Raw genomic sequence first — 24222 nt, 5'->3', positions numbered from 1 at the left:
AGACACAGGGAGAACATGCAAACTCTGCATAGAGGGTCACCAGAGGCTGAAATTGAACCTGGGTCCCTGGTGCTATGAGGCAGCAGTGCTAACCACTATGCCGCCCCATATCAAATTGTCTTTCAGTTTTGTTAAAAGGCTTTGAACGATAGAATATGATAACTCAGAAATATGTCATTTGCCCACAAAAGGTTGCAAGGGCATTTTTCTGCATGTGAGCTCTCTAAAGCAAACCCATTCTCCTGTTCCAATTATACTGAAGTCAAGCTGGGTAGGACTATCTAAAGGTAATGATATGTCTTTCTTTCAATATGTCAGTATGATTATGTATTTAAAATAGTGTATTTGAAGTTTTTTTTCTAAAGTTACTGACTGTCAGTATTATGTTCACAGGTACCTTACAGGAGATCAGGTTCGCAGTGACTCATCTACAGAAGCCTATGCTCGGTGCCTGAGGATGGGCTGTCGATGTATTGAATGTAAGTTGAATGCGTCGGAAAATAAATCTATGTTGACTGCTTTCGTGCTCTCAGTCCCTGTTACACAGCCTGAATAAATCGACATTATCAATATCTTTCAATACCTTGAAGGTCTGGACCATTTCCCTCTTGAACCTTCCCTTCCTTTGAAGCTTAGCATTTAGAGTTTTGAACTGGTCTTTCCTCGATGATATTAATGCTGTATTTGCTGTTAACTGTTTCAGTGGATTGCTGGGATGGACCCGACGGGAAACCAATTATTTATCACGGCTGGACGCTTACATCCAAAATCAAGTTTGATGATGTCGTTGATACCATCAAAACTCATGCCTTTGTTTCATCAGAGTGAGTTTCAACTGCTTATTCTGTTGGGTCTTTTAGCTGCTCGGACACTGTAGTTGCTGCAGGCTGTATCGATTGCCACATCAGGGCTTCTGCCCATTCATCAAACTGAAAGGGTCTGGACAATCATAGAAATCATAGAAATCATAGAAATCATAGAAACCCTACAGTGCAGAAGGAGGCCATTCGGCCCATCGAGTCTGCACCGACCACAATCCCACCCAGGCCCTACCCCACATATTTACCCACTAATCCCTCTAACCTACGCATCTCAGGACTCTAAGGGGCAATTTTTAACCTGGCCAATCAACCTAACCCGCACATCTTTGGACTGTGGGAGGAAACCGGAGCACCCGGAGGAAACCCACGCAGACACGAGGAGAATGTGCAAACTCCACACAGACAGTGACCCGAGCCGGGAATCGAACCCAGGACCCTGGAGCTGTGAAGCAGCAGTGCTAACCACTGTGCTACCGTGCCGCCCCCAATGGAACATCTCTCATAGAATTGTGGAAATGGAACATCTCTCATAGAATTGTGGAAATCATAGAATCCCAACAGTGCAGAGAGAGGCCTGCACCAACAACAATCCCACCCAGGCCCTATCTCCACAACCCTATGTATTTACCCTGACACTAAGGGGCAATTTAGCATGGCCAATTCACCTAACCTGCACATCTCTGGAGTGCGGGAGGAAACCGGAGCACCCGGAGGAAACCCACGCAGACACGGGGAGAATGTGCAAACTCCACACAGACAGTGACCCAAGGCCGGAATTGAACCCGGGCCCCTGGCGCTGCGAGGCAACGGTGCTAACCACTGTGCCACCGTGTTGCCCTGTTTTGATGAAGGGTACATATGTGAAATGTGAACACAAGAAATGGGGGCAGGAGCAGACCATACTGCCCACTGAACCTGCTCCACAATTTGATATGATCATGGCTGATCCTGGGCTTCGACTTCTATTTCCTGCCCGTTCCTTCATTCCCTCAGACACTGTCTTTTTTTCTCTTTACTGCCTGATGCTTGCACCTGAGGTGGCACAGTGGTTAGCACTGCTGCCTCACCAGCGCCAGGGACCCGGGTTCAATTCCCGGCTTGGGCCACTGTCTGTGCAGAGTCTGCACATTCTCCCTTTGTCTGCGTGGGTTTCCTGCGGGTGCTCCGGTTTCCTCCCACAGTCCGAAAGACGTGCTGGTTAGCTGCATTGGCCATGCTAAATTCTCCCTCAGTGTACCCGAAACAGGCGCTGGAATGTGGCGACCAGGGGATTCTCATGGTAACTTCATTGCAGTGTTAATGTAAGCCTACTTGTGACAGTAATAAATAAACTTAAAATTCAAGTTTGATGATGTTGTTGACACATCAAAGCTCACGCTTTTGTTTCATGTTGTCTTTTATGTTTCAGATTTCCAACATGAAGAATTTTTTTTTAAATTCAGTGTTTTATCCATTAAAAGGGAAAGCAGGCTGGGATGCTGGTCTAATTTCCATGTTATCCCCAGTGTAACTGAGCTGCACTGTCAGAACTGCTGTGTTTAGAAAAAGAATTATTCTTGTGTATCAGCATCACTGGCAAGTCGACATTTATTGCACGCAGCTAATGGCCCTGAGGATGCTGTCAGTGCTGCACTGCAGTGTGGATTGTCAGTGTCGTTCAATATTCAAACACCTCGGGCGGAACTCTCTGGCTGCGCTCTCGAAAAACCGGAAATTCACGCCCGACTGTCAGTGAGGTTTCACATTGTCCACAGCCCGCCCGCTAAAATTCCAGTGGCGGACAGGATGGGAGAATTCCGGCCCTCATGTGGGAGATGGACCTTTAACCATCTGAAAGGAGAAGCTTGCATTTACACCTTTCATGACTATGGAATGTCTCAAAGTGCTTTACAGCCAATGAGTTATTTTTGAAGCGCAGTCACTGTTGTAACATGGGAAATTTGGCAGCCAGTTTGGATACAGCAAGCTCCCACAATGACCGGATCGTCTTTCTTGTGTGATATTGATTGCGGGAGAGTATTGGTCAGGAGACTGTACTTCCTTGTGGGTTTTTTTTTATTGTCCATCTAAGAGGACTAGCAGAGTTTCAATTCAATCTGAAAAACTGCCACTCCGACAGTGCAGCGTTCCCTCAATACTGGAGTATCAGCTTTGATTTTTAAGCTTAGGTCCTGGAGACTTGAATCGACAACCTTGTAATTCAGAGGTGAGAGTGCTAGCAAATGAGTCACCAAGAAGAAGCACCATTTCACCCCTATCAATTTTTGCGAAGGAATATGCTGCTCAAGTATAGGAATCACAGAATTCCTACAGTGCAATAGGAGGCCATTCGGCCCATTGAGTCTGCACCGACCACAATCCCACCCAGGCCCTATCCCCGTAAGACCACTTATTTACCCTGCTAATCCCACTGACACTAAGGGGCAATTTATCATGGCCAATCCATCTAATTGCACATCTTTGGACATTGGGAGGAAAGCGGAGCACCCGGAGGAAACCCACGCAGACACTGGGAGAATGTGCAAACTCCACACAGACAGTGACCCGAGGCCGGAATTGAACCTGGGTCCCTGGCGCTGTGAGGTAACGATGCTAACCACTGCCCACTGTGCCACCCCCACAGCATTTAGCATTTCCCTGCGTGGCTTCAGAAGAAATATTTTGGAATGATGATGTTACCTCTCAATGAAACATGTATATAAATTTCACTGGTACTTTTTAAAGTGTTTGATTTGATACTATGGTGATTACGCTTTTTGCCTCCTCCACTTCATTGACAGCAGAAGATCCTGCCGCTGGCCAATGGCCGGGGGTGTGTGGAAAATCCGCCCCCCCCCCCACCCTCCCACTTATCAGTAGAATGCCGAAAAGATTAACGAGGATGCCACCAGAACATGATGGTTTGAGTTATAAGGAGAGGCTGGATAGACTGGGACTTTTTTCCCTGGAGTGTAGGAGGCTTAGGGGTGATCTTATAGAGGTCTATAAAATAACGAGGGGCATAGATCAGCTAAATAGTCAATATCTTTTCCCAAAGATAGGGGAGTCTAAAACTAAATGGCACAGGTTTAAGGTGAGAGGGGAGAGACACATAAGGGTCCAGAGGGGCTATTTTTTCACTCAGAGGGTGGTGAGGGTCTGGAACAAGCTGCTAGAGGCACTAGTAGAGATGGGTACAATTTTGTCTTTTAAAAAACACTTAGACAGTTACATGGGTAAGATGGGTATAGAGGGATTTGGGCCAAATGCAGGCAATTGAGACTAGCTTAGTGGTAAAAACTAGACAGCATGGACAAGTTGGGCCGAAGGGCCTGTTTCTATTCTGTAAACCTCTATGGTTTCATTGTTCATGCCACTTTAATGCCAATTAACTTATTTCAAACAACTATGGTTGAATTTTAGGCACATGGGGTGGGGAGGGGAGTTTAATTGTATGGTGACGGGCACCCAGGAGTAGGTTGGGGAACCAGCACTGTAGACAGATCTACAGGCCCTCCCTCCCTGACTGGATGTGGGTACAGCCAATCACCAATGTCGTTTATTAATTCATGGGATGTGGGCGTTTCTGGCTGGGCCAGCATGTGTTGCCCGTCCCTGATTGCCCTTGAACTGAGTGACTTTCTAAGCCATTTCAGAGAGCACTTAAGAGTCAACCACATTGCTGTGAGTCTGGACTTAATTGTAGGCCACACCAGGTGTAGGCGACAGATTTTCTTCCTTAAAGGGCGTTAGTGAACCAGATGGGTTTTTACGACAACCGACAATGGTTTTATGGTCAACATTAAGACTTTTAATTCCAGATTTTTATTAAGTCCAAATTTGCCATGGTGAGATTTGAACTCGGGTCCCCAGAGCTTTACCCAGGCTCTCTGGATTACTAATCCGGTAACAATACCACTACGTCACCATCTGCCCCAGTGTGGGTAGTGTAGTATCCAAATGCTCTTTGGGGACATGCCATGCTGTTAAGATTTTACCTGATGTAGTGGATGTGGTATTAATTCTATCATTGACTTTTTAAGGTACCCACTCATACTTTCAATAGAAGAACATTGCACTGTGGAACAGCAGCGACATATGGCCACCAAGTTCAAGGAAACATTTGGATCTATGCTCATCACCAAACCAACTGAAGCGAATGCAGAGCAGTTGCCATCACCTGCACAACTTACAAATAAAATCATTATCAAGGTGAGCTTTCCACATTGGGCAGACTATTTTCACATGAGTTAAATTGATGCATCACGGCACGGTTCAAATGGGAGATGTTAGCAAAAGTGCTTTCACATCAAAAAAATTGAATTTGCTGCCATTAAATCCAAGCCAACCACTGGCATTTGAACACTTTGAAGGTTTTTTCAGAGGGGAACAGGAAAATGGGATTAGGATTAAAAACTCTAATGTACAGTTTATGCGGGTCAAGTTAGGCTTCCTATGAATTTATGGGATGTTTGAAATTTTGTCCTCACTTTGGAATAAATTAATATCGACCAAAACGAAGCTGAAGGCTCTGAATCAAGATCACATTAGATCTTTGACACGCTTTATTGAAATTGACCATTTTAATTGGTTATCTTCAGTCCTAAAACACACAAGGAATTAATACTTTTTGGATAAACCGATTAAGTACAGAGCTGGATTGGGACTAGAGGGAAGGAAATTCACAGCTATTTTTAGCCTTTTTATTGATCATTCCTGCACACCTATCTATGTAGCAAAACACCTTTGAAATGAATGCGTCTAAAATTGTAAGCTGTAATGTAGGAGAGAGCCTGCAAGGTGGCTGATCAGCTCATGCTAACTGCAAGATAGTCAGATCACAGATTTAATCTATGCTAATTACACAGCAGCTACATCCCAGATTCCCCACAGAATGTAGAAGGCAACCATGTTGGATGTTGTCCCTTCAGTGTATTTGCTACAGAAAATTAATTAAAGTTTCACTCCGTTGCAGCTCCAATTTGACATCCCAACTTTACTTAATTATTTTTGAAACAGGTGGCTGAGGAAAACCAACAGAAAATAAAACAGAATAAGAGACAAGACAGCAGGAATGTACCTGTGGAATGGAATGGAAGCTTTAAAGTTTATTTATTAGTGTCACAAGTAGGCTTATAGTAACACTGCAATGAAGTTACTGTGAAAATTCCCTCGTCGCCGCACTCCGGCGCCTGTTCGGGTACACTGAGGGCGAATTTAGCATGGCCAATGAACCTAATCAGCACGTCTTTCAGACTGTGGGAAGAAACTGGAGCACCTGGAGGAAACCTACGCAGACATGGGGAGAATGTGCAAACTCCACACAGACAGTGACCTAAGCCGGAAATTGAACCCAGGTGCCTGGCGCTGGTGAGGCAGCAGTGCTAACCACTGTGCCATCCCCAGTAAACTAGCAACTGGGAGAAAAGAGATGGGAATAAGCTCAGACTAGTAATAAATGGGTTGGAAGGTTGGAGATGTGAACTGAGATGTAATAAGGATTCGACTTTCAATTATAATACACTGAAAATTGCTCCAGTATTGGCAGAATATGTAATAGAATTCAATCCATATTTTATAATGTGCAACAAAGTGTGATCGAGGAGTATGTGGTTGCTTATTTTAATTGCTGTGTAATTCCTTTTCTATTATTATTCCACCCACCATTCTGTAGCAGAAAGGTAACCTACAAAACAGGAGTACTGTGGTGTAGCCATCTACTGAATTGTCATTCTGGTTAATTTGTTATTCTGTCTGTTTCAGCACAAAAAATTGGAATCCCAGCAAGAGACTAATACATCCACTGTTTACACCTCCTGCAAGGAACTTGAAAAGAAATCTGGATTTCTCTACCTGCTGGATCCAATTGATCTGGTAAAACCCCAGGCGCTATTATTCATAACAGTCCTTTTTGTCTTGTACTGCATTTACAGGTAATAAAAATTAAGCTTCAAAAGGTGCATTGCAATAACATTACTGGAAGATGCTCAATCAGAATTGTATTGGTATCGACCAAGTGGCTAAGTGAGGAAACCAAGGTAATGTTGTTTGTGAAAACAGCATCAGATCCTTTGCCAGCTGCTGTGATTTGGATATAGTCGCTGATCTGAGGCCAATTCTCACATAAGAATTCTGTCTGAGTGAGCTTGTATAAGGTCTATGCACATTTCCGTTCTGCCTTAGGGCATGTACAGATTCCAGTCTCACACATGTGATTGTTGAGCCACTTCCTAGGGAATAGTAACTGTGGGACTATCTCATTGTTTTCTTCATATAAGATACGTATTCATTCCAAAATGTTGTGCGCAAGACAAAAAGTTTAAAGTTTATTTATTAGTGTTACAAGTAGGCTTACAGAAACACTGCAATGAAGTTACTGTGAAAATTCCCCCAGTCGCCACACGGCGCCTGTTTGGATACACTGAGAGTGAATTTAGCATGGCCAATGCACCTAACCAACCCGTCTTTTGGAGTGTGGAAGGAAACTGGAGCACTCGGTGGAAACACTGTCTGTGTGGAGTTTGCATATTCTTCTCGTGCCTGTGTGGGTTTCCTCCGCGTGCTCCAGTTCCCTCCCACAGTCTGAAAGACGTGCTGATTAGGTGCATTGGCCATGCTAAATTCTCCCTCAGTGTACCCGAACAGGCGCCGGAGTGTGGCGAACAGCAGATTTTCACAGTAAATTGATTGCAGCGTAAATGTAAGCCTACTTCTGACGCTAATAATAAACTTCTTAAAAAAACTAACCAGCACGTCTTTCGGACTGTGGGAAGAAACCGCAGCACCCGGAGGAAACCCACACAGACATGGGGAGAACGTATAGACTCTACACAGACAGTGACCCAAGCTGGGAATCGAACCCGGGTCCCAAATAAAAGCCTTGGCAGAACTGTGTGGTGTTCTCAGATTGCATTTTTAACTCCTGATATCATTGTGCCTTTTAAATATCAAATGCATAAGGGTCATTTAACAATGGTATCATTGTCACTGCATTTAAAACGGTTTGATTTCTCTTGACAGATCTGGTACAAGCACTACTGTGTGATCGTAGATGGAAAGCTTTACTTTGCGGATTCAACTGATGATGATAATGAATTTACTCGCGTGACAAACCAGGTATTGTTCAGTTGAACCTGCTTCATCCATCCTTTCTCTCATCACTTGTTTGATTTCCAGCTCTCCTCCCCATCTTGCTGCACAGGATTTCCCTAGGTTTCATTTCAACCTTTCAGTGTGCAGTCAAGAAATAACATAACGTCAGTGCCCAGAATTTTTCCATAGTGTTTTCAGCCCTTCCCTGCCCCTCCCCACCCACCCCAGTTTACATGCCTACACAACGTTTCTCAATTGCATTGGTAGTGTTGCTCAACTCATGGGAACATCCAGAGAACTGGAATTGACTACTAGGGTGGTATGAGAAGAGAATGCGGCCAAGTATCCTTCCATTCCAAAATGGCAAAACAATCACTCTCCACCAATAACCAGAGCACAACTATAATCAAGTTTCTGACTTTAGTTTCCACACCAGAAGCTCAGTATTCTTGTGATATAGCTTCTCGATGCCTTATTTCTTATTCAGTAGGCACCGTAACTTGCTTTCATTTATTGCTCCCACCATAATGCAGCACCAAAGTATATTATTTCAGAGAGTGTGGTGACCTCTGTTGCATAGCCAGAATGTGCTGCATGCTACTGCTACCAGTGCTGAACCAGTGAACAGCATTGCATTTTAGTAACAATCATTGAAACTATCCGGCCGTTCACGCCCTGCTGCCGCTGCCTGCGAGGATGGAGAATTTGGCATTTAGCCAAATCTCCGTTCATTGCAGCGGGACTGGAGAATCCCGCCAGCGTGAAGGGCTGGAGAATTCCAGTTGTATGTTTATTTACGTTGTCCTTAAGTCAACTGTATACTAAAAATGATTCCTCAACAAGAAGTGCCTCACTAGAAAACTGTCCTCTGACAGATGAGACTTGGAGGTGAATCTAGCATCACAATATAGGAATAAAGTTATCTCCTTTGGTTTCTTTTTTGTTTTGCATATCATCAGGCTCTTCTCCTTTGGAGAATGTGTGGAGTGTTGGAAGAATTTTGCAGACTGATTAACAATCTACTTTTGAGTCTCTTCTGCGCTGACTATTAATGAACTGAGAGCTTCAGTCCTCAGCGACATAGAGCTGCAGCATTAAATTGGACTGAGTTTAACTCAAATTATTATTTCGGATCGTGGAATTTTATAGCAGTTATCTATTTCCTATTCTGCCCAGCCTGTGTGGAGAAGTACTTTCTAACATCCCTTGAATTTATTTTTGTGAATATCTCAAACCTCTCCCCTTTTGTTATTATCGGCCATTAGATCCAGCCTGTCATTACTTACCTTATCATAGGCTTGGTAACCTCTTCACGTCACCCCTCAACTGTCCCAAATCTAGTGAACAACAGCCGACTTCTCAAGTTTCCCATTGTGACTGTAACTGCTCATCCCCATTCATATCTTGGTGAATTTATGTTGCAACATTACTCTTACATCCCTCCTGTAATGGCACCCATAATATTCCAACAGCAGCCTCAGGGATTGCGAAAATTCCACCTCACTACCTTGCTTTTGTACTCTATACCCCTAGATATAAAACCAAGTATTCTGTTGACCTTAACATGGTCATTCCTTAGTATTCTTATCCTTCCACTTTACCATTTTATTGTGCTTGTTATTTGAGACCTGCTCATCATGACTGTTGTGAATTTGCTTTTCATAGAATCATACAACACAGGAGGAAGCCTGTTCTCCCTCTTTGAAAGAGCTTTCCAATTATTCTCAAATCCCTTGCTTTTCCTCGTAGCTCTGCAATTTTCTTCCTTTTCAAATATATATCCTGCTTGAAATTTACGATTGAGTCTGCTCCCTTTCAGGCACCGCATTCCAAACCAAGCTCGGTGCATACAGGGAAAAATCTCCTCATGTTCCCCCACACCAGTTTGCCAATTACCTTAAATCAGTGTCCTCAGGTAAAATTGCTTCCGGCCAGTGGGAAATCATTTCTCGTTATTCACTCCATCAAGATCCTTCATAATTTTAACTTCTTTGATTAAGTCCTCCTTTCTCTGCTCCAGGGAGAAGAATCCCAGTTTCTCTCATCTCTCCACATAAACTCAGAGTCCTTTTTTTCTAAAGTTAATGTTTACTTATTAGTCACAAATAAGGTTTATATTAACATTGTAATGAAGTTACTGTGAAATTCCCCTGGATACCTTAGATAATCCTTGATACCATTCTGATTAACCTCCCCTGCAAACTTTCCAATATCCTCTTTACCCAGGCAGCACGGTGGCACACTGGTTAACACCGCTGCCTCACAGCACTAGGGACCTGGGTTTGATTCCCAGCTTGGGTGACTGTGTGGAGTTTGCACTTTCTCCCCGTGTCTGCGTGGGTTTTCTCCGGGTGCTCCTGTTTCCTCCCGCAGTCCGAAAGATGTGCTGGTTAGGTGCATTGGGCAATGCTAAATTCTCCCTCAGTGTACCCGAACAGGTGCCAGAGTGTGGCGACTAGGGGATTTTCACAGTAACTTCATTGCACTGTTAATGTCAGCCTACTTGTGACAATAATATATAGACCTAAACTTAAAAACTGCACTTTCATTCTTGTTTCTTTCCCCCTTTAGCACACAATTTCTGCTTCATAGTAACACCGTGTCTGTAGCAATTGCTAATGGAAACTTTTTCTTATTTAGGAAATTAACAGTGAGGATCGTCACTTCAATGAGAAATGGTTTCATGGGAAAATGGGCAGAGACGGCAGGCAGAGGGCGGAGAGGTTGCTCCAGGAGTTTTGTATGGAAACGGCAGGACGAGATGGAACTTTCTTGGTCCGTGAAAGTGACACATTCCCTGGAGACTTCACGTTGTCATTTTGGTACTGATGTTGGTGTTTCTTCAATTAAACTTCAAGTTTACTCAGTGGATTTCATTGTTCAAAAAAATGACACTGAAATGGTAAAGCAGGCAGCTGCTGTCACATCACCCGTTTGACTCAGCTGCACAACGTCAAAATTAAATCTAACATTCCGATTTGTACCATTCTTTAGAACTCGGGTTGCATCCAAAATATTTTCCCTTGAACCCTCAGTTAACCTGTGTTAGTATTTCAGATTTACAGCGTTTACAAGTATTCTTTTTGTCTCTGCCCCTATCCACAATAAGCCCATTTATATAACACATAGTTTTCTCATTTTTAATAATTTTCTCGGGAGATGTTCGTTTTTTTTGTGTGAAGCATGTGTGCAGTGTGGGGCATAGTGGTTACTGTACTGAGCTAAATGCTGGGTATGTGGTTAGCAAGCAAGGCAGACTAGAATCAGAGAATCTCTACAGTGCCATTCAGCCCATCGAGTCTGCACTGACACGGCACCGGGGCAGCACGGTGGTACAGTGGTTAGTTCTGTTGCCTCATAATGCAGGGACCTGGGTTCGATTCCTGGCTTGGGTCACTGTCTGTGTGGAATCTGCACGTTCTCCCCGTGTCTGCATGGGTTTCCTCCGGGTGCTCTGGTTTCCTCCCGGAGTCCGAAAGGCGTGCTGATTAGTGCATTAGCCATGCTAAATTCTCCCTCGGTGTACCCGAACAGCTGGAGTGTGGCAACTAGGGGATTTTCACTAACTTCGTTGCAGTGTTAATGTACGCCTACTTGTCACTAATAAATATACTTTACTTTATCTTAACCCAGGTCGTCCCCTTCGCCCGATAACCCATTTACCATGGCTAATCCTACACATCTTGGGACACTAAAGGGCAATTGAACACGGTTCCCTGGAGCTGTGAGGCAGCAGTGCCCTGGTGCCACCCTACGTCCTGACCTCCATGTTTAAAGTTAATTTATTAGTGTCACAAGTAGGCTTACATTAACACTGCAATGAAGTTACTGTGAAAATCCCCTAGTCGCCACACTCCGGCGCCAGTTCGGGTATACTGAGGGAGAATTTAGCATGGCCAATGCATCTAACCATCACGACGTTTGGACTGTGGGAGGAAATCTCAGCACCCGAAGGAAACGCATGCAGACCCGCAGAGAAGGTGCAGACTCCACACAGACAGTGACCCGAGCCAGGAATCGAACCCAGGATTCCTGGCGCAGTGAGGCAGCAGGACTAATGACTGAGCCACTGTGCTGCCCATGTGTTTGGTAATGCAGGAGACAGATGTCAGATAACTATCCAACAACCCATGCTGCAAAGTGCCCATGAAGAGGGGGCATTAAGTTTAACTAGAATATTCTTGTGCCATGCCTGCTGAATTTCACTAAATACGTGAAGTACCAGAGTCTTGCCAGTGGGTGTCAGCAACCTCTTGGAAGTTACGAATGGAGAGAAAGTGTATGAAGGATTATGTAAGCTACGATGCAGTTGTACCTTAAAACAAAGCAGGCTGAGATAAGCCCAGTTGCACTCTTTCAACATTGCATGAGTGACTACCCTTAAAAGAAAATGATTGTCGGCTGTGAGGTGGCTTTGGAGGTAGCGAAAGGGGGCTTTATAAACACAGCACAAATGCAGCCTCAGGATTTTAGCATGGTTTCCCATGTGGTGAATTCTGGATCTTGGGTAGGTTTGAAGATGCTGAATAGAACCTACATCCGGCTGTGAAGATAGGGATGTTAAGAAGACATGTAAATTCAGGCAAGAAGATTAGATATAGAACAGTACAGCACAGAACAGGCCCTTCGGCCCACGATGTTGTGCCGATGTTCTAGAACAGTGTTAGAGTAGATAACTGAGCCACCCATTCATTCATTAAATAATGCACAGGGGACTTGGAAACATGGGCAAAAGTAATGTTCAAAAATAAAATTGTACCAGCTGTGCCAAGATTGAATTAAAAATAAAAGCTCACATTTTGAATCTAATTTTTCTTTTGCATTTACCCAACCAGGAGGAATGGAAGAGTGCAGCATTGTCGTATACGTTCTTACACTGAAGGAGAGAGCACTAAATATTTCCTGACTGATAATTTAACTTTCAACACAGTCTATGATCTCGTTCAGTACTATCAGGGTACACCTTTAAGATGCAGTGAATTTGAATTACGTTTAACTGAAGCTGTACCAAGTCCAAACCCTCATGAATCTCAAGAGTAAGTACTTCAATAGAAACTTGTGCCATTAATTTAAGCACCTCAAGAGTACAAAGGAAAGCATAGCAATTAGTGGATGTACATTGGAAATGTATCGTTCTTAATTGTTTAGTTGTTATCTATTGCGCTGGATACATATTAAGAACAAACTTCCACCAGGGAAGAGTGGCACAATTGGCTTCTGATTAGGTGCTGAGGGACAGGCTGGTGTCATAGAATCACTGAATTCCAACAGTGCAGAAGGAGGCCATTCAGACCATCACGTCTGTACCAACCACAATTTAGCATGGCCAATTAACCTAACCCGCACATCTTTGGACTGTGGGAGGAAACCGGAGGAAACTCATGCAGACACGGGGAGAATGTGCAAACTCCACACAGACAGTCACCCAAGGCCGGAATTAAACCCGGATCTCTGAGGCAGCAGTGCTAACCACTGTGTCACTGTGCCGCCCCAGTCATCTGTAAAGTCTTCGTCTTTAATGCCAGATAGTTTTTAAAGCCTTTGAATGAAAAAGAGAATTCGTGTTTTCTTCAGACTGCCATCTCGGTCTCTGACCTCAAAATCTGGATCAATGTCCCTTTCTTTCTGTCATTTTCAGATGGTACTATAAAAATCTAAGTCGAGGAGAAGCTGAGGACATGCTGATGAGGATACCTAGAGATGGCGCCTTTTTAGTTCGAAAGCGAGATGAGCCCAATTCATATGCCATCACCTTCAGGTAAGATTACAAACCGTTGCTAAAAGGATAATTAAAAATAAATGCAAATGTGGAGTGTGAGGAGAATCCATAACTGCATCATGTTTCATCTGTGCCTTCCCCAGGGCTGAAAGTAAGGTTAAACATTGCCGCATTAACTATGAAGAAGGGAAGTACATTCTGGGCACCTCAGCAGAGTTTGACAGTCTGGTGGAGCTTATCAGTTATCATAGAAAACAGCCGTTATATAGAAAAATGAAACTGCGCTACCCAGTCACGGAAAAGATGCTTGAACGTTACAGTGTGGTAGGTGTTCATTTTGTTTTCCTTAACTTAAACGATTCACATCTTTTTTCCACTACTCTGGTATGATGTGCCTCTTGATTCAGGGAAAATGATGAAAAAGCAAGGCCTTAAACTGTACAGTTTACTTTAGGAGTAGCTGAGCTAAGGGACAGACTGAAGCTTTATAGTTGACCCATAGTTGACCGTTCTCTCTCTCTCAGGAAGGTGAAGTGTCCTCTTTAGTAGCTAGTTCAAATCTTAAGAGAGAAGCTCAACCAATGGGGATACAAGATTCAGACCGTTGAGTTTGGGCTTGTCGATGTGAGTCTGACTTCAAACATAGCAACTGGAGGATTCCATTTTTCTTCAGCTTTGTAATTGAGACTCTATGCTTTGTAATTGTCTTCTGGCCATTTTAGGTTTCCTCGTGATTGCTCTTGAATTATCTATATTTGAGAACTCACGAGTAAAATTGAGACTCGCACTTTTGCTGCTTAATTCTATGGTACACCGTAGCAAGATGCCTCTGTGAACTGGTCTCCAGTTTGCATGGCCCTGCCATTAACAGACAATGGCTATTTAACAGGCAGATACAGATTAGCCTGGAATGTAGGTTCACACTGTGTTATCCTTCAATCAGGGAAACTGCTGCATAATTTTGGGCTAAAGCCAAATTCATCAGTGGGGTTTGAAAGAATTTCAAGGTGATGTAAACGGAAGGCCCCACCACAATGCCCTTGCAACTATCCATTTAACAATGTGCTGTACTCTGTATAATGAACCTTTTGGTCTGCTTTCAGGAAAAAGACTATGGCAGTCTCTATGGTATAAATTATGTGGACCCGAATGAACTGGCACCTGTTCAGGTAGGATTCTGACATAGACTCTGTCGTGTGCTTAATAGTGTTAAATAAATCTCCTCATGCCAACAGGAATGAGGGATTCACAGCACAGACCTAGTTCTGGAGTTTCTAACCTCTGTCCAAAACCAGAAATGAGTGATAGTGCAGATCTCTGGGGTCATCATGGCTCAGACTCCTTCGCTCGTTCTTATCTCCTTTGTCACTGGTATATTTTGGTCGAACATCGAGGAAGTTGTGAAAATTACTTCATTAATAAAACATTAGATTCAAATTAGATTTCCTAACTACTGATAGTTCTCCTCTGCTACACTGCCATCTGCATACATTGAAGCCAATTAATTCCAGTCAACACAGCCCTTGCTTTGGCTGCCAGAACCCTAAAATATATCACCAGGAGGCTGATTTATTTTGTCTGATTCTCAAGGGACAACACTGTTCCTAAGTTACGGATGTCATTATCCTACTCAAATCCTGCATCTCTGCATTCAGCGAAAAATTCACCGAATCTGGCTTAAGAAATGTCCGCAGAAATTGCCATTGAAGGATTTCCTCCAGGAACTGGAGTGAATGCAAAGAAAATCCAACCCATGGTGCAAGACCCTCGGAGTCTGCCCTCTGACTGTGCCAACTTCTGGGAGACTAATTCTGTGCCAAGCAGGAACAATACAGTTTTGTCAAAGAAGTCCTCCACTCCAAATTCCAAGGAAACATAATGGACCGGATTCTCCGGCTTCCCAGCCACGTGTTTCCTGCTGGCGGGTGGTGGCATGCTGTTTGCTAGCGGCGGGATTTTCTGGTCCCACCGCTGCCAATAGAAATTGCAATTGATGTCACCCCACGCCAGCGGGAAACCAGCAGGCGGGGGCGCACTGCCAGCAGGACCAGAGAATCCCACCGGCGTGAACGGCCGGTGAATTCCAGCCAATATTTTTTAATATTGAAGATATGTGGCACTTTCTCCATTGGTCGAGTTAGCGACACTCGCAATGACACTGCAACAACAACCAGTTGTGCTGACCATCCACCCAATAAACATGAACACATCTGTCTTTGGCACAGCTGCTGCCTGACCTGCTGAGTGTCAGCAGCACTTTTCAGTTTTTGCTTCAAGGGCGGCATGGACAACTTGGGCCGAAGGGCCTGTTTCCTCTATGACTCTAAGTTAAACCAGTGCAGATTCCTTTTCAGAGTGAGTTTAGTTCGCAGTCCGAAGGATTTCTAGTTAAATGAATATAACCACACGGTGCAAGTTTTTATTAAAGCCACTAATTATTTCTAAGGTAGAAAAGCATGGCTCACTGAGCCAAAAAGTGGTATTACATTGAAACAATTGTTCCTATTTCCTGGCCCTTTGCACGGAGTTATTTAGACAGAGCATGGTAAGACTGATACAGCCATCCATCAAAAAGATGCTCAACCACAGATCATTCATCATGTCTCCCAGCTGTCCACTTTTTTCTGATTCTATCGGTACTTTAATTCTGTTTTAATAGATCTGCACTATATTTAGAATGTGAATGTCAAATATTTGTATGGCATTGACTGGAAGTGTAAACCATTACATGATTTTGAGAATTACAAATCAGGCCAGTAATTACTCTTGCTTTATGGACTGTGATAAAGTTCCATTCTTTTGACGTGAATCCACTTTCAGCTTAATTTTTAAACAGCGAAGGAATTGTGATTTGATTTGAAACAGTTATGAACTGTCAGTAGACAAATAATCAGCATGAGTGAGGAAGGAGGCTGATATCGGTTTTAATTAGTTCGTTATCATGGTAGAATTGCGAGAAATTAAATTTTGCAGCATTGGTTTGGCTGGAGAAAGTTCCACAATGGGAAGCTGAAATATTGGGGACTGGGCAGGCTGCGTGTAGGTCTACAGGTGATCTAGCCAATGGTCTCTGAAGGCATCGATGTACATTGCCAGCAAATGTTTAAAACATGCCTGACTGTGGAGCCTTAAACCACATTAAAACAACAGGTTGCTGCCACCACCATGTGACCTCAGCTCTTGATCTCCACCTTGCCACCTCAGCCCCACCCCAATCAATTTGCTACCTTGCCCCTTTCTGATCATGCCCCTCTCTTTTAATAATGCCCCCCCCCCAGCCCAACTTACATTGCTAACTGCTGCACGAGCCACCACCCACCACCCTTCCCAGCCCCTGCCTTGTAAGGCCTCCCTGAAGATCATTGCTGCCAAGGCAGCAACCCCAATTCATCAACTGCCTAATGAGGCCCATTACCTAACTTCAAGTCTGTTGTTTCTTTCACAAACTGTATGCCAGTTTTATCTTTGCAGGGATAGAACACATCTAGTAATAAAATGTTGACTAATATAGACCTTTGCTTTCCTCCATGTATATATGTACTCCATCTGATGAGAAACATTGTCCCTTTGAATGAACCATAGTTCAATCCTAGTTGTCGCCTTTGTGTGTTTACAGGCTGCTTGAGCGATTGCTGAGGTTCCCCTTTGCATAAATGAATTTCATTGACACCCAGTGACAAATGATAAACAGCACAGCAACTAAGGAGCTCAGTGTAGCCTCCATCAATGATGGGAACTTACCCTTGGCCATCTTTATGAAGCTATTAAACTCACTCCCTTCACTGTGCGCCAATTTTGGGGTGTTGGCATTTGTTCGAACTGCTTTAGTAGCCTCCCTATACGCACCCAATGTTCCTAAAAATCAGTCTCTTATATATTCACTAAAGCCCCCACAGATTTATCTGAGGTTGCATCCAGCTGCTGATCCCTCATCAGCCACCCAGCCTTTGCTGCTTTCGACAGGTGCTGCTGTTTAAAAGGTGATGTTCTCTCTCTTTAACCAGTTGTGGCCTTTTAAGGGCTGCAGCAGCCCTTCATCTCCCTCTGCACCCAGCGACAGTAACCCAATAAGGAGTGGTATTACCCACCACACCTAGCCAAAATGACAAATAGCCCCTGAGAGGTACTTCAGTGGATTAGTGATACTCTTGTATGACTGGATTCTTCCTCCAATGGTGATTGATGCTAGATCGACTGTTAATTTTAATCTAAGATCAATAGATTTTTGATATTCAAAGGGATCTCAGGGATATGGGCAGTGGTGGGTATATTGGGTTAGGTCACAGAACAAACAGAATTGAATGGTGGAGTAGACTCGAGGGATTCAATTACCTTCTCTTACGATAGGTGTAGGTGTTGAACTGGATTGCTGAAAATCACCCCCAGCTCTTTTGTCTGGGTCTTTTCAAGTGTGCTTAGAAGACATTGAACCATGCCTGAACAACTGATTGCTGGGTAAAAAAATTGGACTTGCGTTGAGCAAGAAAGCCATTGGGACCATAGTGATGCACAAGTTTAGGAGCAGATCACAGGCTAAGGTAGATTAGCTGAAACATGAGTTTGTTCTGAGTGTGGAGGTCAGCAGTGTAATTACAGGCAACTGTAAATTGGATTGCAGAGAAATATGTAGCAGTGCAGTTTAACTAAAGGCAACCATGTATAACACTAACTGCTTGCAATGCTAATGCTGTTATTATTTTGATCTCTGGAGGTTGCTAAAATGTTACAAGTATATTGAGAAGACTTCCATAATGTGCATAAAGGATGATCTTTGATGGGGAAGGCTTTCTGTGACACTTTTAGAATTAAAATCACCACTCTAGGACAATTGGTGATGGACAATAAATGCTGATTTAGGCAGCAATGCCCACATCCTGTGAAAGAATAAATTGAAAACATAAATGCATTATTTACACTATACTAATAACCATGCGCTCTCTTGCAATTAGATTTTGATGTAGTGTTAATCATTCATTTCTTAATTCAAAGGGTTCAGTAAAGGCTTTGTACGACTACCAGAGTCAACAACAAGATGAACTGACTTTTCCTAGAGGTGCTATCATCCACAATGTTAAAAAACAGGATCAAGGATGGTGAGAATTATTTTCTTTCCCCTCGGCTAACGTAAATAATTATTTGCCAGAATTATTGTAGCCAGTTACAGTTTAACGCATGAAAATCAAGGATGTTTGGAGGGCTTGCTGATGTAGGGTGTGCCGTGACAAAGCAATGTTTGTAGGCAGCAGGTGACATTAGGTGGAACAAATGCCGGAGATTCAAAGTACTATCCTAGAACTCTAGGGGGTAATGAAGGAAGGTGTGTACACACATATATATATTAGACACTGGAAGAAGGGTGAATGTACACTGTTAGCTTACCTTACCTGTTCTGGTGAGGTCATTGCACATTTTTCTAGCTGTGCAGATCAGATCTGTGAGTAGAGAGGCCTGTCCTTATTGCCACAGCAAACCCTTCCACAGCTGTTGTGTCACACTTTTCATCTGTTTCCAGTGCCCAAACCTAAGCAACCCATTCTTCTTGCATTGTACCTCTGTCAGAAGGGCATCCCATTCACAATTTCACAAGTGCACTACTCATTTCTTTGCTCTTGTTTCTGTCCTTCCAGCCCAGTTGTCTTGAAACCTGCTATTTGTGACCCCTTTACTCACCCTGGCTCACTGAGGATGTACTCTTGCCGTTGAATCAAAAGATTATTGGTTGAATTCTCACTCCAGAGATTTGAGCTCAAAATCCAGTCTCACACATCAGTGCAGTGTTGAGGAAATGATGCTGCGCTGTTGGAGAGCCGTTGCCTGAATTAGATGTAAAGTCAAGATTTGAAGGAAAGCAGGAAGGTTTTCCTGACGTCCAGGCCAATGTTCACCCCTCAAGCAACACCTCAAGAGCAGATTATTTAAGCATTATCTTTTGCATGAATTGACTGCCACATTCCCTGCATTTTTTAAATCTCGGGATGTTGGTGTCACTGGCTAGGCCAGCGTTTATTGCCCATCCCTAATTGCCCTTAAGAAGGTGGTGGTGAATCACCCTCTCGAGCCACTACAGTCCTTGTGTAGATAGACCCACAATGGGGTTTTTTTTCTGTCGCGGTTTGATACAATTGAATGGCTGTCTAGGCCATTTCAGAGGGAAGTTAAGAGTCAACCATATTTCTTTGCGTCTGAAGTCATGTGTAGGCCAGTTCAGCTAAGGAGAGCAGATTTCCTCCCCAGGAGGACATCAGTGACCCATTTTTTAAAAATCAATGCTCCCATAGTTCCATGATTATTATTAATGAGGCTCGCATTTTATTTTGGATCTATTCATTAATTGAATTTCAATCCCCCCAGCTGCCGTGGTGGAATTTGAATTCATATCCCGGGAGCATTAGTCCCAGCCTCTGGATGACAAGTCCAGTAACATTGCCAGTATGTTACCATACCGCTAACTTACAACAGTGACAATATTTCACAAGTAATTCATTATCTGTATAGCACTCTGGTATATTCAGAGACCATGAAACAATGCTATGTAAATTCAGGCTCCTCCTTTCTCTCTGTTAGTCATTTGATGTTTGTCCTTTTGTAAAAGTCTCTTTGGCACTTTGTCATAGAATTTGCACTTCCAATATTTATGCTTTTGCGTTCCATTATCTGGTTCAGTGATATCCTATGGTACAGCCTCCACCTTACCACTCTAGACGTAAGTTTGAATGAGGAGGGGATCATGATGATTGCTATTCTCTTGAGAGGGTTTCCTCTTACTTTTTTCAATTCTGTTGACATCCAAAACTGTGGAACTTGGACCTCCATCTTGACTTTATCATAAATAAAAAGTGTTGTTCTTCCAGTTCATGATAATTCCTAAAGTACTTGAAAAGGTCTCCACTAATTCTTACAGGTTAAGTCTTTTCTTTCAGATAGATAAACCCTTGTGTTGATGGTTAGTTAAGCAGTAGATGAAGCGACAGTTCTATGCTATTCATGAATTTCAACTCGAAGCCACAGAATAAGGGTCACCGCTTAATAGTTGTATTTTCTCCCTCAGCAAACACCCCGTGGAAAAAAGTTAAAACAATATACCAGGATTGATTATTAATAAGAATTTTCCTAACTCTGTATACATGGTATGTTTAGGTGGAAGGGGGATTACGGAGACCAAATACAGAAGTTTTTTCCTGCCAACTATGTGGAAGAAATAGTTGTTGAAGTCCAGGAGGAATTAAACAACCAGGTATATTTAATTTGTTGAGTAATATAGTTTATATAGTTATGGGGGGAGATTTTCAGCATGTGTTTGCCATCAGAGACAACGGCAACACAGGGGGGAAGTCCAGGGGAAATTGGGTTTCCTGATTTTCCCCACCTCTCGCTTGCAATGTCATGAGGTACATGCCCACAAAGAGCGAGAACTGCATTTTAATGAAATAGAATAAATTTGAATGTAATTAGCAAGGCCCCCCCCCCCCCCCCCCCACCCCCAATCACCACCACCACAAGATCTCCCCTCACTCATGGTTGTGTATGGGAGTGGGGATCCCCCGATGATTGTGTCGAGGAGGGAGCCCCCAGTGATTGTGCAGGAACAGGGGGAGATATGGAGCCCTGATACCTCCATGGTGGGGGGGAGAGGGGTGTTTATTTTTAGATCTGATCGGGGTGCTCTTTAAGGGTGGCGCATCAATCTCTGCGGAGTCGGCCTTGCTGGCTTTATCAGGCCCCCACCAGCCACAGTGATGGCGGAATCCTCAAACACTCATTTTTATAGTCGGAGCAGCTCAAGATCTGGAGGGAAATCTGGTCAGTGTAGTTGGAGAGCTTCACGGCAGTTTTCAGTCTGAATCACAGAATACTACAGTGCAGAAGAGGCCCTTCGGCCCATTGAGTCTGCACCGTTGCATGAAAGGTCCTGACCTGCCCACCTAATCCCACTTGCCAGCACTTGGCCCATAGCCTTAAATGTTATGGCATGCCAAGTATTCATACGGGTACTTTTTAAAGGATGTGAGGCATCCCGCCTCCACCACCCTCCCAGACAGTGCATTCCAGACCGTTACCACCCTCTGGGTAAAGAAGTTTTTCATCAAAGCCTGATACTTGTTTTTTCTAAGATTCTGCCCATGGTATCTGTGGTTTGAATCATTTAGTCCCATTTATCTACTTGAGCGTGCTGTTGCTACCTTGAGAATGTTTATTGCTATTTGTCATATTTCCATCATTGTTATTTTCTCCATTTTGGTCGTATAACTTGAGTCAATTTAAATAATAATGGTCCCAAACGGGTTTTAATAGATTTGGAGATGCTTTCCTTGAGCTTATGTGTTTGTTTTATTGTTTAGATAACAGAAGATAATCCCCTCGGAGTAATATGCAAAGGAATTGTGGAACTTGCTAAGTGTTCTGTTGGTACGTATGAGCTGTGCCTTGAGATACAGTGATGAAAGTATGTGATTGTTTAATTGTCTTTATTTCTTTGTTCGAATGGCTTTGAGTTTCTATATGGGAGAATACTGTAAAAGCTGAAGTTTTATTTGCTTTGAAAACAGTTAAACAGACGGGGAAACACGGAATGGCATTCGTGTTTACTATTCAACCTAAAGTACCTCCAGACGCACCACCCCTTGATGCTGCGACTGAAACGTTGGAAGATATGTTTTCTTGGTATCATGAAGTGGTACAGTGTTCACAGAAAATATTTGTACAGGTATGTCTCAGGCAAAATACTTCTTTTCCAAAGGAATCAAATCAAACTGAAAATAAACCACTGCTGATCATTAACTATGAGCTCTGAGTTTAGTCCAGTAAATCGATAATGTTTGTTCATTTGTTGCATTGTCCATTTGCATTCAAACATTGCAGGTCATTAAAGACAGGAACTTTCATATATTGTGGAGGTGTACTCCACCACCAACCAAAATAAATCTTTACAGATATGTTCACAATGTCTGCCTTTTCAATACAGCATTGGCTCTCAGACAACTTCAGGCAGTAAGACACGTTAAATCTTCTTACTGCACAAGGACACTTGAATACAGGTCTTGACTGAAGAAACTAGGCTGAGGTTCCAGGGTAATATTGAAAAAGATTTGTATTGTCGGTATAATCCTTCAGACAATATGCTCAACCAAGGTCTTATATAATTGTCCAGGTGGATGTTAAAGATTGAAGAAGATACAGGAGTCGGCTTGGTCTTTTATTTATTATTTATTATTGTCACAGGTAGGCTTACATTAACACTGCAATGAAGTTAATGTGAAAATCCCCTAGTCAACACACCCAGCGCCTGTTCGGGTACACTGAGGGAGAATCTAGCACGGCCAATGCATCTAACCAGCACATATTTTGGACTGTGGGAGGAAACTGGAGCACGCAGAGAAAACCCACGCAGACACGTGGAGAATGTGCAAACTCCACACAGACAGGCACCCAAGCCGGGAAGCGAACCCGGGTCACTGGCGCTGTGAGTCAGCAGTGCTAACCACTGTGCCATTGTCCTTCTTTGACCATCACCACCATTGACCAATTAGCTCATCACTATTTGTGGGATTGCTGAGTGCCTCTTTTTGTTTACCTACAGGTCAACAGCCACTGTACTTTGTATGAATTATTATTTTTATACACTCTATTTCCAAGCGGTTGTTAAAATTACAAAAATCCCGACAGAAGCAAAACCCCAGAGCAAAGATTAAATTTCTTGATAAACTAATGATATGATCATCAATATCACTGAACGAGAGGGAAACAAACACACATAGAATAGAAAAATAAAAGGAAGATTCGGTAACTAACCAGGATAAAAATCCTCATTCTAGCAACATTCTTTGCAAGTGATACTTGTCAAAGTACTGGAGCTTATTCTGCGCAGAAAAGAAGTAATTAATACATTTTGTAGAAGATGGTTAAAAGAGAAGTAAAATTTGGAATAGACTTATGGCTGAATAGATAGATTAATGTATAAAACGTGTTTGTTGTTTGATCATGGGATATTAAGTTTCTGTGAATGGAACAAACACTGATTTGAGCTCTTTTTTGACAGGAGGAGAATCGAAATCAGATGGAGAGGAAACAGCAGATCGCCAAAGAGTTATCTGATTTAGTTGTATATTGCAGACCAGCAAAGTCTCGAGAATTCTTGCTGAATGGTAATTAACTCTCCGTGCAAAGGAATCATCCTCACCAACTCACTTTGGTAGATTTGTAACTAAGTATGCCTCATTTTCCCAGTTAGGCATTCGCTGTCTCTCCCATCAGAATTGTTTACCTGACATTTCCCACCTTCCTGGTACCAACTGAACTATAATGACACCATTGGTTAATTTGTACAGAGAAGGTTGTAACGATTCTTGTCACTAAATCATTTTTGAGCAGGTAGTGAAGTGTGACTGTGCTGGTAACGCTGTGAGAATGGGTGCGTATACAAATTTGCCTCTGTTCAGCTCCTGAAATAAACCACCATGAATAGGGTGATGGTTACATTTAGCATAAAATCCCTAAAAATCCTCGGTCTCCTTCAGCTGTTTCCGCACCATTCATAGAGTTTGCATGTTGCCTATTTTTCCTTTCTGCATAGCACTTTACACTTTTCAGCATAGTTCCTCGATCATTGTTCTG

The 24222-nt window shown here is 43.1% G+C and overlaps 1 protein-coding gene across 3 annotated transcripts in view; it reads left to right on the top strand.

The window, feature by feature from the left end:
* The window catches only part of plcg2 (phospholipase C, gamma 2), a 262650-nt gene that overhangs the window by 213786 nt on the left and 24642 nt on the right, over positions 1–24222 (top strand). For 2 of the 3 annotated variants that reach the window (XM_078210630.1, XM_078210628.1), the window contains exons 11-25: positions 394–479; positions 704–824; positions 4844–5012; positions 6564–6674; positions 7821–7916; positions 10533–10714; positions 12728–12928; positions 13531–13650; positions 13755–13935; positions 14715–14780; positions 18601–18704; positions 20749–20845; positions 21951–22017; positions 22158–22315; positions 23648–23753. In XM_078210630.1, coding sequence (XP_078066756.1) covers positions 394–479; positions 704–824; positions 4844–5012; positions 6564–6674; positions 7821–7916; positions 10533–10714; positions 12728–12928; positions 13531–13650; positions 13755–13935; positions 14715–14780; positions 18601–18704; positions 20749–20845; positions 21951–22017; positions 22158–22315; positions 23648–23753 — 1865 coding nt within the window. The remainder of the gene's footprint in view (positions 1–393; positions 480–703; positions 825–4843; positions 5013–6563; positions 6675–7820; positions 7917–10532; positions 10715–12727; positions 12929–13530; positions 13651–13754; positions 13936–14714; positions 14781–18600; positions 18705–20748; positions 20846–21950; positions 22018–22157; positions 22316–23647; positions 23754–24222) is intronic. The other variant, XM_078210629.1, reaches the window with a different exon arrangement.

Source organism: Mustelus asterias, chromosome 4, assembly GCF_964213995.1.
Source record: "Mustelus asterias chromosome 4, sMusAst1.hap1.1, whole genome shotgun sequence".
Lineage (NCBI taxonomy): Eukaryota > Metazoa > Chordata > Chondrichthyes > Carcharhiniformes > Triakidae > Mustelus > Mustelus asterias.
This window is presented reverse-complemented; position numbering and strand designations above follow the sequence as displayed.